The sequence below is a fragment of the Pan paniscus genome, chromosome 10, assembly GCF_029289425.2.
Source record: "Pan paniscus chromosome 10, NHGRI_mPanPan1-v2.0_pri, whole genome shotgun sequence".
Classification (NCBI taxonomy): domain Eukaryota; kingdom Metazoa; phylum Chordata; class Mammalia; order Primates; family Hominidae; genus Pan; species Pan paniscus.
The window spans coordinates 109,255,265-109,273,708 of NC_073259.2; the positions used below are offsets into that span (position 1 = coordinate 109,255,265).

Below are 18,444 nucleotides of genomic sequence, written 5' to 3' on the forward strand. Positions count from 1 at the left end.
GGAAACTACCATTTCTCCATTAAATAGTCTCAATTGACGATCAGTCAAAATATCTTGTTCTGCCCTGGCCAAGGGGTGGAACCATGGTCCAAGCTAGGCAACTAGAGACTCTTTTCCTTAGAATCTGAATCTTGAGCTAAAAGAAGGAAAGAAATATTGAAAATAGTTGAAGTTGATTCACTAAAATTTATTCCTGTAAATTAACACATTGACCCTGTCCGATTTCTGGAAAAGCTTTTTCTCAAACTTTGGTGCTTATTTTCAGAAGACCAGAAAAGAGCCACCAAGTGCAAAATGGGTTTTTTTTCTTCAAACTGCCTATGTTAAAGCGGGGCTGCGATCTCAAAGAGAAGATAGGCTAGTTCAAGACAACATGGGTTGTCCTTTCCATATTGCAAAAGGACAACACTATTGATCCAAAACGGAAGGCGTTTTCAATATTCTTTTGAATTGTGTGATATACTTGGGATGAAATATCTAGTCTCTTCATTGTTCTTTCTTTAGGAAAACTGAATGACTATTTAAAACATGTTACATCATGTGCTGTACTGTCATTTGAAGCATAGACTGTAACTTTCCTAGTCAATTCTCTAGAAATAATACTTCATATTAGATAATGTTCATTATAGAATACATACACATACATAGAATTATAATACATAATCATAAGCTACTATGTGAATATACTATAGATTGCCAGGGCAATATCAAAAGAGAAACTCTCAAAGTTGCTTAAAACAAAGAATTGTCAAAATGAAATCACTGTCTTTCAGTGTCTGTCTCTGTCTCTTTTTTTTTTTTTTTTTATGGCAGGTGCTAATCCAATATGCTAGTGTTTGTCTCTTAAGAGGCTACCTTTTCTCTTTTTTTTTTTTTTTTTTGAGACAGAGTCTCACTCTGTTGCACAGGCTGAAGTGCAGTGGCGTGATCTCGGCTCACTGCAACCTCTGCCTCCTGGGTTCAAGCAATTATCCTGCCTCAGCTTCCCAAGCAACTGGGATTACAGGTGCCTGCCACCACACCTGGCTAATTTTTTGTATTTTTAGTAGAGATGGGGAGTTTCGCCATGTTGGCCAGGCTGGTCTCGAACTCCTGGCCTCAGGTGATCCACCCACCTTGGCCTCCCAAAGTGCTGGGATTACAGGTGTGAGCCACTGTGCCTGGCCAGAAGCTGCCTTTTCTTAACTTTCCACTGTCTCTTTCCTTATCACCCTGTCCCACTTTTCAACCTATTCTGGACTTTAATACCCAGAAGAAAATACTTTTTTTGCTTTAAGTCCCTTCTCAGAAGGAAACATTGCTCTAAGCACCATGTAGCTAAGTACCATCTGACAGGTTTAATCCCTTAAAGAACAGAGGGAGGCTCCTTACATATTTACTTCTCTGCTTCAATTTGCTCTACCACATCCTTAGCAATTTGTTGGTTTGTTTTTTAATGTAAATCTACTATTTCAATAAAGAGATTATTTTTATAGAATACAAAAGATGTGTTCAGTTACCCAAGTACTAGACACTTACTTCCAGAAATTTAATCTTCCACCATCATAGGCATCATTTAAAATAGTGCTGATTCCACCTTGCATCACCACAGCCTGTATAATCACGGATGCAAATCCAGCCACCATGATCCCAACTTGAAAAACATCTGTCCAGATAACTGCTTTAAGACCACCCTTTGAGGGGAAAGTATATTAGGATTAACGCTTCTATTAGACATTATTAAGCGTCTACACACTTATACACTATACTGGACAAAAATGATATAAACATGAATGTTGGCCAAGAAGTGCACTCAAGGGAAACAGTCAGGTTGGGAGAATCTTCATACAGAAGGATATATTTAAATCAAGTCTTCAAACATAAGCAGAGGCAAAGATGGAGGTTCCGCCCAGCAGAGAAAACAGCATGGGCAAAAGCATAAAGGAGTGAAACTACATGGCATGCTGAATGTGGCCAGATACATTCCACAGAATGAAGTGGAGTGGTGTCGGGAGATTGTTGGGAAGAAAAATCCGAGTCAAATTACTAGTAAATAATATGAATTTTATCCTACAGGCAGAGGTGATATTTAATTGGTTTTCACTCAGATGGTCATTTCCACTGTTATATACTATAAGTGATCTGTACTAGCCACCATAAGAAATTTCCCAAGTTTCTCTATGACCTAAGCAGAACCAGCACCTGGCTGAGGGCCCCATCTTCTACAAGATCCAGCACCTAAAGGGTTAAGACATAGAGTGTCAAGGATTCCATAAGATTTTCTCACGCTGAGGACCAGCACACATAATAATATCAGTGCCATGCCATACTGATTTTGCATATTTTGTCACCCCTACCTATAAGCAAGGGGAAGTTATCACAGATTTGTTTTTGTTTTGAGACAGGGTTTTCTTTGCCACCCAAGCGGGAGTGCGGTGGTGCAATCACAGCTCACTGCAGCCTCAAATTCCTGGGCTCAGGCGATCCTCCCACCTCAGCCTCCCGAGTAGCTGGGACTACAGGTGTATGCCACCATGCCTCCTAATTTAAAAATTTTTTTTTTTTTTTTTGTAGAGACAGAGTCTCACTTTGTTGCCCAGGCTGGTCTCAAATTCCTGGGCTCCAGTGATCCTTCCACCTCGGCCTCCCAAATTGCTGGTATTACAGGTGGGAGCCACTGTGCCTATGACCTATGATAGGTTTTTAAGCTGAGGAATAGTATGAGCACAAATATAATAACTTGGCAACAGTACAGATGAATCAAGAGACAAGATTAGGAACCATTGCAATGGATCAGATAGAAGAAAAAATTTCAGTTATGCTCCATTTTCTACAAAGGATCAAATTATACTACAGATTATTTCTCACACACAAAAAGTTACACTGCAGGAGGTCGGGAATAGGAGAGTAGGTGTGGACAAATGAGATTGCGGTATACAACAACTGGAATTTTCAATTTTGCAAAGCAAGTGGGTAGAGTGAAAAGGGAAATATGTCCTGGACGTACCAGTGTGCAGTAGAATGTGCAGACCACCCCCGTTGCCACTACCGCGCCCCACAGATCAAATCCTGTGACTGTAGAAAAAAATAGAATGCATATATAATTGTGAAATATGCACAATAAAAATAATCCTCAAAAATCATCAGAGAAGGAAGCTATATCATTTATCAGGCACCTTCCTCTATACCCACTTGCCTAAAGCTAAAACTAGCTCCAAATCTCATAAATGTCTCAAAAACAAATGGAGTTTAAAATTGTATTTGATAATTTTCTACTCTCAGACATACAGATCTGACACTGGCTTAATTCAATACATGGAAAGGCATTTATATTGTAATTAAGCTAAGAAACTCCTTGATACTGTGATGGGTATTTCTTATCTCTCTCCCGATTAGACACGGTTCAAATAAACACTCTATTTTTATGTAATGTTGCAAATACCTGAATTTGAGGATAATGTATCATACTGACAATATAATGACAATATCAAATTGCTATCATGTATAGATTCAAATGAAGACAACACGAAAGGATTCAAATGTAATCTTTATAACATTGCAGATTGCGGATCTGATTTCAGAAATTTAATAAAGGTAATGGTAATTCCTTTTTTTTTTTTTTTTTTTTTTTTGATGAAGTCTTGCTTTGTTACCAGGCTGGAGTGCAGTGGTGTGATCTCAGCTCACTGCAATGTCCACCTCCTGGGTTCAAGCAATTCACCTGACTCAGCCTCCCGAGTAGCTGGGACTACAGGCGCGCAGCACCATGCCCAGCTAATTTTTTGTATTTTTAGGAGAGACGGGTTTCACCATGTTGGACAGGATGGTCTCAATCGCCTGACTTCATGATCCACCTGCCTCAGCCTCCCAAAGTGCTGGGATTACAAGCGTGAGCCACCGCGCCTGGCCGGTAATGCTTTTTAAAAAACTTTTAAGTTCAGATGTACATGTGGAGGTTTGTTACATAGGTGAACTTGTGTCATGGGGGTTCCTTGTACAGATTATTTCATCACCCAGGTATCAAGCCTAGTACCCGTTAACCCATTTGTTGTTTTTCCTGATCCTCTCCCTCCTCCCACCTTCCACCCTCCAATAGGCCCTACTGTGTGTTGTTCTCCTCTGTGTGTCCATGTAAACATGCAATTTCACCAGTCCTTGAAGAAGGCGTTACTAAGATATGTGCTACCAAAATGGGATCTAGATGGAGAAAAGTCTTTATAATTTGCTCCTATTTATCTAAGAAGTGGGGACTTTATTTCATTTTTTTAAAAGAAAAGAATTGTGCTTGTTTCAGCAGTACATACACTAAAATTAAAGGATAAATCAAAGCCAAAAAATTACTCCTAGGAGAGGGAGAAAACAGGGTAGAGAAGACAGAGATACAAGTCAGGCTACTTTAAACATATTTTGATGTATAGATTTCACTTTGGAACGCATAAATATTCCACATAATTATAAAGTTAAATTAGAAAAAAAAAACTCCTCAAAATCAATTGCAAAATGAAATAAATGGAACCTAACTGTATATCAAGTTTGTGACATTACCACACAGAGGAAACATGTCACAAAATATTTAACACAGTAATTTAACATACATTCCTACTGAGATACACCCAAGAAAAAAGAACAACAAAGAATAATATTTTTAACTGTGTTAGGCCATTATATTATTCATTATGGCTTAGAGTTGCTATTCTAAAACTATTACACCTGTGGCTCTCAATTGTGACTGCACATTAAAATCAACAGAGGAAATTTATGAAATCCTGATAACTGGGCCACTCAACAGCCTAATTAACTCAGAGTTCTGGTGATGGGGACTGAGGTATTGGTATTTTTGAAAGCCCCCCACCCCGCAAGTGAATCCAATATGCAGCCAAGGCTAAAATCAGGAGGAACTTAAGGGGGCTCCGGCTGGATAAAAATGGGACAATTTGAGCATCAATAATAATACTAACGATAATGCTATGAAATAACAGCAAACCTTTAAATCCATGAGTTCGTAAGAATTTTTTAAAAATCTCAGTCACCCTTGGGGGATAGTAGGAAACCAATTTATTATTTTTAAAATTCATAAGGGGAAAAAACTGACATTTATCCTCCCTTTCCTATACAAACTATTTTTTCAGAGAAAGCAAATAGTTGATAAGAGGAAGTTTCTCTTTATAGCACTATTCCATCTAACTAATGAAGAAGAATTCACAGAACTAGAATACTCCATTTTATAAGCCTCAATGAAATAATGAATCTAGAATGATCATCAATAGCTGCTGATAATTTTTCAAATGACATTCTGGGACTCCTGAAGGAAATAAACTTATAGATACTGCCTATGAAATATGATTTCCAAAAAGTTGAAGTGGAGTCTGAAAAAGAGTCTAGATCTAACTACTACCAGAAAACTACTACCAGTTTACAAGAAATACAGAAGAATGGTGAACATTAAATGACCCCAAACAGATGTAATTGTTAAACCTAGAATCTGGAAAACTGGACAGAACAAATAACCCAGTTTCTTCTGCAAATATGTTGCAATTTAAATGAAAAGGAATAGAAGGGAGATTGTAAATTTAAAAAGAGACTTTAAAAGAGCCTCACAATACATTCAGTAAAAATTGACAGAGAAATAGCAGCAATAGAAAAATCGATAATTATATTTGGAGATTTTAGCATCCTTCTCTCAGCAATTGATAGAACAAGTAAAAAAAATTCCGTAAAGGTATCGAAGATGTGATAACACTATTAGCCAACTAAACCTTTGACCTTATAGAACATTACATCCAAAAAGCACACAATATACATTCTTTTTGAGAGCATATGGAATGTTCAAGACAGACCTGATCCTGGGCCATAAAACAAATCCATAAATTTCAAATGATTAAAATCATATTAGTTCTCTGACCAAAGCAGTATTAATTTAGGAATAAATAACAAAAAGACATGATAGAAAATCCTCAAATATTGAAAATTAAGCAATACACTTATAAATAACCCATGGGCAAAAGAAATCACAGAAGTTAGAAAATATTTTGAGAACTAAATAAAAACACAAGGTATCAAAATATATGGGCTGCAGATAAAGCAGTGTTTCAAAAAAATTAATAACTTTAAATGTTTGCTTTATGAAATAAGAAATATTTAAAATCAATGACCTAAGCGCCTACCTTAAGAAGCTAGAAAACTCAAAGTGATTAGAAGAAAAGAAACAATAGCACAAATTAATGAAATAGAAAACAAAGAAAATCAATGAGCCAAAACATTGATTCTTAGAAGAGATTTAAAACATCAATAGAATACTGGAAAGATATATCAAGAGAAGAAGATAGAAAACTTATCGATATTAGGAATAATTAGAAGGGATGTCGGTACCGGGGAGGAGCCAAGATGGCCGAATAGGAACAGCTCCGGTCTACAGCTCCCAGCGTGAGCGACGCAGAAGACGGTTGATTTCTGCATTTCCATCTGAGGTACCGGGTTCATCTCACTAGGTTGTGCCAGACAGTGGGCGCAGGTCAGTGGGTGCGCGCACCGTGCGCGAGCCGAAGCAGGGCGAGGCATTGCCTCACCTGGGAAGCGCAAGGGGTCAGGGAGTTCCCTTTCCGAGTCAAAGAAAGGGGTGACTGACGCACCTGGAAAATCGGGTCACTCCCACCCGAATACTGCGCCTTTCAGACCGGCTTAAAAAACGGCGCACCACGCGAGACTATATCCCACACCTGGCTCGGAGGGTCCTACGCCCACGGAGTCTCGCTGATTGCTAGCACCGCAGTCTGAGATCAAACTGCAAGGCGGCAGCGAGGCTGGGGGAGGGGCGCCCGCCATTGCCCAGGCTTGCTTAGGTAAACAAAGCAGCCAGGAAGCTCGAACTGGGTGGAGCCCACCACAGCTCAAGGAGGCCTGCCTGCCTCTGTAGGCTCCACCTCTGGGGGCAGGGCACAGACAAACAAAAAGACAGCAGTAACCTCTGCAGACTTAAATGTCCCTGTCTGACAGCTTTGAAGAGAGCAGTGGTTCTCCCAGCATGCAGCTGGAGATCTGAGAACGGGCAGACTGCCTCCTCAAGTGGGTCCCTGACCCCTGAGCAGCCTAACTGGGAGGCACCCCCCAGCAGGGGCACACTGACACCTCACACAGCAGGGTATTCCAACAGACCTGCAGCTGAGGGTCCTGTCTGTTAGAAGGAAAACTAACAAACAGAAAGGACATCCACACCGAAAACCCATCTGTACATCACCATCATCAAAGACCAAAAGTAGATAAAACCACAAAGATGGGGAAAAAACAGAACAGAAAAACTGGAAACTCTAAAACGCAGAGTGCCTCTCCTCCTCCAAAGGAACGCAGTTCCTCACCAGCAACGGAACAAAGCTGGATGGAGAATGACTTTGACGAGCTGAGAGAAGAAGGCTTCAGACGATCAAATTACTCTGAGCTACGGGAGGACATTCAAACCAAAGGCAAAGAAGTTGAAAACTTTGAAAAAAATTTAGAAGAATGTATAACTAGAATAACCAATACAGAGAAGTGCTTAAAGGAGCTGATGGAGCTGAAAACCAAGGCTCGAGAACTACGTGAAGAATGCAGAAGCCTCAGGAGCTGATGCGATCAACGGGAAGAAAGGGTATCAGCGATGGAAGATGAAATGAAGCGAGAAGGGAAGTTTAGAGAAAAAAGAATAAAAAGAAATGAGCAAAGCCTCCAAGAAATATGGGACTATGTGAAAAGACCAAATCTACGTCTGATTGGTGTACCTGAAAGTGATGGGGAGAATGGAACCAAGGTGGAAAACACTCTGCAGGATATTATCCAGGAGAACTTCCCCAATCTAGCAAGGCAGGCCAACGTTCAGATTCAGGAAATACAGAGAACGCCACAAAGATACTCCTCGAGAAGAGCAACTCTAAGACACATAATTGTCAGATTCACCAAAGTTGAAATGAAGGAAAAAATGTTAAGGGCAGCCAGAGAGAAAGGTCGGGTTACCCTCAAAGGGAAGCCCATCAGACTAACAGCAGATCTCTCGGCAGAAACCCTACAAGCCAGAAGAGAGTGGGGGCCAATATTCAACATTCTTAAAGAAAAGAATTTTCAAGCCAGAAGAGAGTGGGGGCCAATATTCAACATTCTTAAAGAAAAGAATTTTCAACCCAGAATTTCATATCCAGCCAAACTAAGCTTCATAAGTGAAGGAGAAATAAAATACTTTACAGACAAGCAAATGCTGACCAATTTTGTCACCACCAGGCCTGCCCTAAAAGAGCTCCTGAAGAAAGCGCTAAACATGGAAAGGAACAACCAGTACCAGCCGCTGCAAAATCATGCCAAAATGTAAAGACCATCAAGACTAGGAAGAAACTGCATCAACTAACGAGCAAAATCACCAGCTAACATCATAATGACAGGATCAAATTCACACATAACAATATTAACTTTAAATGTAAATGGACTAAATTCTCCAATTAAAAGACACAGACTGGCAAGTTGGATAAAGCGTCAAGACCCATCAGTGTGCTGTATTCAGGAAACCCATCTCACGTGCAGAGACACACATAGGCTCAAAATAAAGGGATGGAGGAAGATCTACCAAGCAAATGGAAAACAAAAAAAGGCAGGGGTTGCAATCCTAGTCTCTGATAAAACAGACTTTAAACCAACAAAGATCAAAAGAGACAAAGAAGGCCATTACATAATGGTAAAGGGATCAATTCCACAAGAGGAGCTAACTATCCTAAATATATATGCACCCAATACAGGAGCACCCAGATTCATAAAGCAAGTCCTGAGTGACCTACAAAGAGACTTAGACTCCCACACATTAATAATGGAAGACTTTAACACCCCACTGTCAACATTAGACAGATCAACGAGACAGAAAGTCAACAAGGATACCCAGGAATTGAACTCAGCTCTGCACCAAGCGGACCTAATAGACATCTACAGAACTCTCCACCCGAAATCAACAGAATATACATTTTTTTCAGCACCACACCACACCTATTCCAAAATTGACCACACAGTTGGAAGTAAAGCTTTCCTCAGCAAATGTAAAAGAACAGAAATTATAACAAACTATCTCTCAGACCACAGTGCAATCAAACTAGAACTCAGGATTAAGAATCTCACTCAAAGTCGCTCAACTACATGGAAACTGAACAACCTGCTCCTGAATGACTACTGGGTACATAACGAAATGAAGGCAGAAATAAAGATGTTCTTTGAAACCAACGAGAACAAAGACATAACATACCAGAATCTCTGGGATGCATTCAAAGCAGTGTGTAGAGGGAAATTTATAGCACTAAATGCCAACAAGAGAAAGCAGGAAAGATCCAAAATTGACACCCTAACATCACAATTAAAAGAACTAGAAAAGCAAGAGCAAACACATTAAAAAGCTAGCAGAAGGCAAGAAATAACTAAAATCAGAGCAGAACTGAAGGAAATAGAGACACAAAAAACCCTTCAAAAAATCAATGAATCCAGGAGCTGGTTTTTTGAAAGGATCAACAAAATTGATAGACCGCTAGCAAGACTCATAAAGAAAAAAAGAGAGAAGAATCAAATAGACATAATAAAAAATGATAAAGGGGATATCACCACCGATCCCACAGAAATACAAACTACCATCAGAGAATACTACAAACACCTCTATGCAAATAAACTAGAAAATCTAGAAGAAATGGATACATTCCTCGACACATACACTCTCCCAAGACTAAACCAGGAAGAAGTTGAATCTCTGAATAGACCAATAACAGGAGCTGAAATTGTGGCAATAATCAATAGTTTACCAACCAAAAAGAGTCCAGGACCAGATGGATTCACAGCCGAATTCTACCAGAGGTACAAGGAGGAACTGGTACCATTCCTTCTGAAACTATTCCAATCAATAGAAAAAGAGGGAATCCTCCCTAACTCATTTTATGAGGCCAGCATCATTCTGATACCAAAGCCGGGCAGAGACACAACCAAAAAAGAGAATTTTAGACCAATATCCTTGATGAACATTGATGCAAAAATCCTCAATAAAATACTGGCAAACCGAATCCAGCAGCACATCAAAAAGCTTATCCACCATGATAAGTGGGCTTCATCCTTGGGATTCAAGGCTGGTTCAATATACGCAAATCAATAAATGTAATCCAGCATATAAACAGAGCCAAAGACAAAAACCACATGATTATCTCAATAGATGCAGAAAAAGCCTTTGACAAAATTCAACAACCCTTCATGCTAAAAACTCTCAATAAATTAGGTATTGAGGGGACGTATTTCAAAATAATAAGAGCTATCTATGACAAACCCACAGCCAATATCATACTGAATGGGCAAAAACTGGAAGCATTCCCTTTGAAAACTGGCACAAGACAGGGATGCCCTCTCTCACCGCTCCTATTCAACATAGTGTTGGAAGTTCTGGCCAGGGCAATCAGGCAGGAGAAGGAAATGAAGGGTATTCAATTAGGAAAAGAGGAAGTCAAATTGTCCCTGTTTGCAGACGACATGATTGTATATCTAGAAAACCCCATTGTCTCAGCCCCAAATCTCCTTAAGCTGATAAGCAACTTCAGCAAAGTCTCAGGATACAAAATCAATGTACAAAAATCCCAAGCATTCTTATACACCAACAACAAACAGAGAGCCAAATCATGAGTGAACTCCCATTCACAATTGCTTCAAAGAGAATAAAATACCTAGGAATCCAACTTACAAGGGATGTGAAGGACCTCTTCAAGGAGAACTACAAACCACTGCTCAAGGAAATAAAAGAGGTTACAAACAAATGGAAGAACATTCCATGCTCATGGGTAGGAAGAATCAATATCGTGAAAATGGCCATACTGCCTAAAGTAATTTATAGATTCAATGCCATCCCCATCAAGCTACCAATGACTTTCTTCACAGAATTGGAAAAAACCACTTTAAAGTTCATATGGAACCAAAAAAGAGCCCGCATCGCCAAGCCAATCCTAAGCCAAAAGAACAAAGCTGGAGGCATCACACTACCTGACTTCAAACTATACTACAAGGCTACAGTAACCAAAACAGCATGGTACTGGTACCAAAACAGAGATATAGATCAATGGAACAGAACAGAGCCCTCAGAAATAACGCCTCATATCTACAACTATCTGATCTTTGACAAACCTGAGAAAAACAAGCAATGGGGAAAGGATTCCCTATTTAATAAATGGTGCTGGGAAAACTGGCTAGCCACATGTAGAAAGCTGAAACTGGATCCCTTCTTTACACCTTATACAAAAATCAATTCAAGATGGATTAAAGATTTAAACGTTAGACCTAAAACCATAAAAACCCTAGAAGAAAACCTAGGCATTACCATTCAGGACATAGGCGTGGGCAAGGACTTCATGTCCAAAACACCAAAAGCAATGGCAACAAAAGACAAAATTGACAAATGGGATCTAATTAAACTAAAGAGCTTCTGCATAGCAAAAGAAACTACCATCAGAGTGAACAGGCAACCTACAACATGGGAGAAAATTTTCACAACCTACTCATCTGACAAAGGGCTAATATCCAGAATCTACAATGAACTCAAACAAATTTACAAGAAAAAAACAAACAACCCCATCAAAAAGTGGGCAAAGGACATGAACAGACACTTCTCAAAAGAAGACATTTATGCAGCCAAAAAACACATGAAAAAATGCTCATCATCACTGGCCATCAGAGAAATGCAAATCAAAACCACTATGAGATATCATCTCACACCAGTTAGAATGGCAATCATTAAAAAGTCAGGAAACAACAGGTGCTGGAGAGGATGTGGAGAAATAGGAACACTTTTACACTGTTGGTGGGACTGTAAACTAGTTCAACCATTGTGGAAGTCAGTGTGGTGATTCCTCAGGGATCTAGAACTAGAAATACCATTTGACCCAGCCATCCCATTACTGGGTATATACCCAAATGACTATAAATCATGCTGCTATAAAGACACATGCACACGTATGTTTATTGCGGCATTATTCACAATAGCAAAGACTTGGAACCAACCCAAATGTCCAACAATGATAGACTGGATTAAGAAAATGTGGCACATATACACCATGGAATACTATGCAGCCATAAAAAATGATGAGTTCATGTCCTTTGTAGGGACATGGATGAAATTGGAAACCATCATTCTCAGTAAACTATCGCAAGAACAAAAAACCAAACACCGCATATTCTCACTCATAGGTGGGAATTGAACAATGAGATCACATGGACACAGGAAGGGGAATATCACACTCTGGGGACTGTGGTGGGGAGGGGGAGGGGGGAGGGATAGCATTGGGAGATATACCTAATGCTAGATGACGAGTTAGTGGGTGCAGCGCACCAGCATGGCACATGTATGCATATGTAACTAACCTGCACAATGTGCACATGTACCCTAAAACTTAAAGTATAATTTAAAAAAAAAATTAATACTAAAAAACAAAACAAAAAAAAAAAGTTCAACACCTGAAGTCACTTCACATCCAACATGTTGGGAAACTAGTGAATTTATACTTTAAGCATCAGTCTTTTTTTCACCATGTTAGATCGTTGACAAGCTTAATTTTAAAATCCTCTTGATTGGATTTTATAATCAGTTAATGACAATTAGAATATAAATTCTACAAAGGTGATATCTTTGGTTTTATTTTTTGTTGTTGAAACAGGGTTATATTCATCAGGTTTCTCTAGACGGACAGAACTAATAGGACAGATATATATATATATATATATATATAGATATATCTATATATATATATATATAGATATATCTATATATATATATATATATAAAGCTGAACTTATTAGGTAGTATTAGCTTACATGATCACAGGGTCCCACAATAGGCCATCTGCAAGCTGAGGATCAAGGAGAGCCAGTCCGAGTCCCAAAGCTGAAGAACCTGGAGTCTGATGCTCAAGGGCAGGAAGCATCCAGCACAGGAGAAAGATGTAGGCTGGAAGGCTAAGCCACTCTAGCCTTTTTAGGTTTTTCTGCCCTCTTTATATCCTGGCCGCACTGGCAGCTGATTAGATGGTGCCCATCCAGATTAAGGAGGGGTCTGCCTTTCCCAAGCCACTGACTCAAATGTTAATATCCTTTGACAACACCCTCACAGACATATCCAGGAACAATACTTGGCATCCTTCAATCCAATCAGGTTGACATTCTGTATGAACCATCACAAGGGTCTTGTTGTGTTGCCTAGGCTGGTCTTGAACTTTTGGGCTCAAGCAATCCCCTTGCCTTGGCCTCCCTAGTAGCTGGGATTATAGGTGCATGGCACCAACCCAAAGGTAGGATCTTTGGTCTTATTCACTGCTCAATAAATATTTGTAGAATTAAAAAAAAAAAAAAAAAGAAGCTAGAAAACCCAAAGTGATTAGAAGAAAAGAAACAATAAATAGCACAAATTAATGAAATAGAAAACAAAGAAAATCAACGAGCCAAAACATTGATTCTTAGAAGAAATTTAAAACATCAATAGAATACTGGAAAGATATATCAAGAGAAGAAGATAGAAAACTTATCGATATTAGGAATAATTAGAAGGGATGTCACTATAGATACTATAAACATTAAAAGCATAACAAGAGGGTATAATAAGCAGTTTTATGCTAATGAATTTGATAAGTTAGACCAAATGGAAGCATTCCCTAAAAAATACAATTTACCAAAACTGACCCAACAAGACTTTTAAAATATGAATAACTCTATATTTATGAAATAAACTGAATCCATAAACCAAAATCTTTCTACAAAAACAAAGAGTAGGCCCAGATGCCTTCAGGGTGATTTCTACCAAGCATGTAAGAAATAAATACACAATTTTATATAAACTATTTCAGAAAATGGAGGAGGGAACACTTTTCAATTCATTTATGAAGCCTTATCAAAATGTTAGCAAATCGAATTCGGTAATATATAAAAAGGGTAATACATTATGAGCAAGCAGGGTTTATCCCAAGAATGCAAAAATTAGTTTAATGTTCAAAATTCAGTCAATGTAACTTTCCACATTAACATTACAATAAGACAGGAAAGAGAACTAAGAGCTATAAGGATTAGAAAAGAAGTAAAATTGTCACTATTCATAAACAACATGAAAATCCTAAGGGATCACCAAAAATCTGCTTGATTTAAAAAGCAAATTCAGCAAGTTCTCAGGATGGAATATCAACATATAAAAGTCAGTTGTATTTTTATACACTTGCAACGAATAATTGAAAAATAAAACAATGACATTTGCAATAGCATAAAAAACATCAATTATCTAGGAATAAATCTAAGAAATAGTAAAAGACCTCAACATCCAAAGCTACAAAACATTACTAAGAGACATTTTATTTTATTTTATTATTTCTTTTCTTCCTTTTTTAAAAAATATGGAATGCTTCACAAATTTGCATATCATTTTTGTGCAAGGGCCATGCTAATATTCTCTGTATTGTTCCAGTTTTAGTATACATGCTGCCAAAGTGAGCACTAAGAGAAATTTTTAAAGGCCTAGGTAAATGAATAGATATATCATGTAATGTATTAGAAGAATATCTGCTTTTGTGAAGTGTTCAAGTCTTTGGCTCACTTTTTATTAGGTTATTTGTCTTTATTCACTTTATTATTTCAGAAGCCAATAAGCTAAGCCATAATAGTCTAATAATAAGCTAAGCCATAATAGTCATATAGAAAGTGAAAACTGAAACAACAATAAAATAATAGATAATACCCACTAGAATGACTGAAATAAAAAAGAATAATATCAAATGCTGGCAAGGATGTGGAATGACTACAATTCTCACATATTGCGTAGTGGACATGTAAAACGATATAGCCACTTGGAAAAACTGTTTGGCAATTTCTTGTAAATTTGCACATATTTCTATCCTCAGCTGGGTCCAAATAGAATTATATTTTTAATTTTATACTACATCCATGTATTTCATTTCCAATGGAAGTGAAAACAGGTGTGAAAAAGAAAAACAAAATGCACAAAACCTTTAGAAGAATGTTCTTGGCACCCTTACTTCACTATAGCCTAAAACTGGAAACAACCCAAGTCTATAACAAGAGAATGGATAAAAAAATGTTGGTAGAGGCATAAAATGAAGTACTACCAGCAAAAAAAAAAAAAAAAAAAAAAAAAGGAATGAACTACTGATATATATGTAGCAGCATGAATGAATCTCAAAACATTTTGCTGAGCAAAAGAAACCAGACATGAAAAGGCTCTATATGATTCCACTTATATAAAATCTAACAACAGGGAAAACTAGTTTATGGTAGCATAACTCAGAAAATGATTTCTTGGGCCCATAGGAGATTTGTTAGAAAGACATGCAAGGAAAATTTCTGAGAGTGGATGACAGAAATAGTCTATATCTTGAGCTGGGTGGTAGTCACACAAGCTATTAGGCAACTACTAAAACTCATCCAACTGTACACTTCCCCATGCTCTGTGCATTTTATTGTATGTTAACTATACCTCAATAAAAACTAGTTTTCTCAACAGGCATCAGGTGGTCAGGAAAAAAAGAAAGAAAGAAAAACTGGTTTTCAATTTTAAAAAGCAGAAAAGGGAAACTTAAGAGACATCAACTGATTGCAATCACATAAGCTTATTTGGATCCTGATTCTTACAAACGCTGAAAAAAAATCAGGGAAATGTAAACACTGACTTGATATGAAATTAAGAAATTAATATTAATATTTTAGGTACAATGATGGTATGATTATGGTTTTTAAAGTCTTTATTTCTAAAGGACATACTGAAATACAGATAAAATGACATAACATATTTGCAGCAAAATAATCTATTAGAGGTAAGGGGGAGTGAATTAAAATGGACCATGAGTTGATAAATATTAACATAGAGTGATGAATGAGCACATTAAGGGGCTCTATTCTCTCTTAGTATTTGTTTGAGGTTTTCCAAAATTTAAAAAAGAAAAAAAGAGGTTAGACCTAGAGAATGTTAATTTTCAATTCAGTTAAATAAGCTTTTTTGAGCATCTATTGCACACTAAGTTCTGTGTCTATGCCTGTACCTACAGCTTTGGTCACAGTAAAACACACAACTGACACTCTAGTCATCAAAACACCTTCACTTTCATTCTAATTTACTCTCAGGGAGTGGTTTGAGCCTGATAAGAACAGAATGCTTGATTTCTTCACAGATTAAAGTCAGTCCTCTGGTAATTCCCAGAACTGCACTTTAAAACCATAATATGTTCAATTACACTTAAGTCCTAAATAGGTAACTTATGAAGTTTATAACTCAGTTCTCGACAAATGAGATGATCCACTTGTGATGTTGGTAATACCGATGTGGAACATGCCCAGAATTCAGAGTTCAAGAGCACCTTACACATGAAGTTCCTCTTGGTAATAATATTGTTCACTTCAGAAACTTAGGTGGTAACTACTGTCATGTCTATCATAAAATCAAGAAAACAGAGTGTGGAATTAGTAGGTTTTCTTCATGTCATTTTAACCCCAGGAATTGTACCACATTCTTCCCATCACAGAGTCCACATGACCATTTTACAAGGACGTTTTAGAGAAATTCACTTCGAATAGATAAGAATTCAAAGGGCATGGTGTTTCCCCAAAGCCTTTTGAAACTATGACTAGCATGAACGTTTGCTTCAGTAAACTATCCCAGCCTCACTGCATTTATCTTCCCAAATCTAGAGAGTATAGATACTTTGTTGAGCAGCACAATCTTCCTAAAGTTATTTGTAAGGGCACTACAGACATCTGTCCTTTTGTCACTAGGAGCAGTCTGATCATTCAAATCACATGGCTCTCTTTCTCTTTCATTTTGGGCCTTATTAGAAGTGTGGAGAAGAAAAGCTTTTCTCCCTGCCAGATTTTACAACAGGCCTGAGCAGAATTACAGGGAAGCTTCCTGGAGATGGGCTCCAGGTTATAGATTCACAGGAGGGGATGCCGTCAATCCTGACTTTGGCTACAGGGAGCTTTAATTCTCTAAAGGAGTGAATGGGCTGATGGGCACATCCCAGAGAGGTACCACCTGGAGAAGTCCACCTCTGTGGTCTACAGACACTTTGGAGCTGTCCATCCAAAAACCCAAAGAAGCTAGTGTAGACACTGAACCCATCCTGCCCCGCTAAGTAAAGCTGATGCAGGTTACTAGAAGCATTCCTCCATCTCCCCATCTCCCCAAGGAGAAAATAAGGCTTATTGAAAGTGAACCCCAAAATGTGAGTTACCTAACTGGCAACTCTAAAATGTACCTTGATTCAAAGCCAGGGCAGGGGCATAAATAACAATTCCAGTATACAGAATCTAGAGGGGAGAAAGAAAGCCAAATGAATTATATGAATTATAAAATTCATGAATTACGTCTGAGTTATAAAATATTGATTGTTTTCCTATAACTTCAATTATGACTTAAAACAACAGTTTCAAAACACCTAATAAAATTTGTTTGTAACTTGCAAAATATTTAAGTAAAGTTGACTCTTCTGTTTACGGTATGACCGGTCATAAGTTACAAATATTTTTTTGTGACCGGCTTATGTAAAAATACGGACTTTTATATGGTGCTTAGTGCAAATGGTCACTGATCCACCAACTCAAGCTTGAAATAAAATTTCCTACATCTAAAATAATTAGAAAAAAATAAAGAATAATAATATAAAAGAGGATGACCCCTCAATTATGTCTTCAAACTGTTAATCCCCGCATAATTAATCAAGAAAATAGTAAAAATTTGGAAAACCTATTTCTAAACTTTTACTGTTCATAAATTAAACAAAAGTATAAATTTGCACTAAAAAAATCCTGAAAGCCAATGAAAACCACATTCAATCTTTTTAATATTATTCATTATTTTCATTCATACACTTAACTATTTATTGATCTGGGGTACAGTAGTGAGTAAGATAAATACGGTCTTTTTCTCAAAATATAATTTTGATTGCACTTGATCTTTCAAATATATCCCATAAAAGCAAATTCCATGATTATTCCATAAAAGCATATTATGAAAATAAAAATCTATTCAGTACCTTTGAATGTTTGATTATATTACATGAGTAGAGCTATGAAGTCCTTCAAATGGGAGGTGGTAAAGCTCCCCTCTTTTTGCAAAAATGAACTAACTTTCCACAGTCATTATTCTGTCCAAGTTTAAGATTTAAAAACATGACCACAGGCCACCTTCCTAACACTTATCCCTACTTCTGATTTCTGTTGGCATCTCTAACAAAGATCCAATGAGGTTCTGAACAGTTGGTGAATGCAAGCTACCAGGCTCAAGTCTCTAAGAGACACCAAAGGATTCCTTCCTTTTACACTGCAGTTGTTAAGGACTGATAAAATTTAAGTTATATAATTTGCAAAGATATAAAATGGAGTCAAGTTACATAATTTACAAAGGCACTCTGTCTCACTGCAGCAAATCCTAAGGTAGCTATTTTTTCTTTTTTTTTT

The 18,444-nt window shown here is 37.6% G+C and overlaps 1 protein-coding gene and 1 non-coding gene across 2 annotated transcripts in view; both read right to left on the reverse strand.

Moving 5' to 3' along the window:
- The window catches only part of SLC5A8 (solute carrier family 5 member 8), a 62,562-nt gene that overhangs the window by 37,241 nt on the left and 6,877 nt on the right, over window positions 1-18,444 (reverse strand). The window contains exons 3-5 of the mRNA XM_003832598.7: window positions 17,244-17,295; window positions 2,987-3,054; window positions 1,519-1,673 (exon numbers count right to left, since the gene is read on the reverse strand). Coding sequence (XP_003832646.2) covers window positions 1,519-1,673; window positions 2,987-3,054; window positions 17,244-17,295 — 275 coding nt within the window. The remainder of the gene's footprint in view (window positions 1-1,518; window positions 1,674-2,986; window positions 3,055-17,243; window positions 17,296-18,444) is intronic.
- On the reverse strand, window positions 14,367-14,473 carry LOC112436720 (U6 spliceosomal RNA). Its single transcript, XR_003025426.2, has one exon. It is a non-coding gene; the product is annotated as a U6 spliceosomal RNA (small nuclear RNA).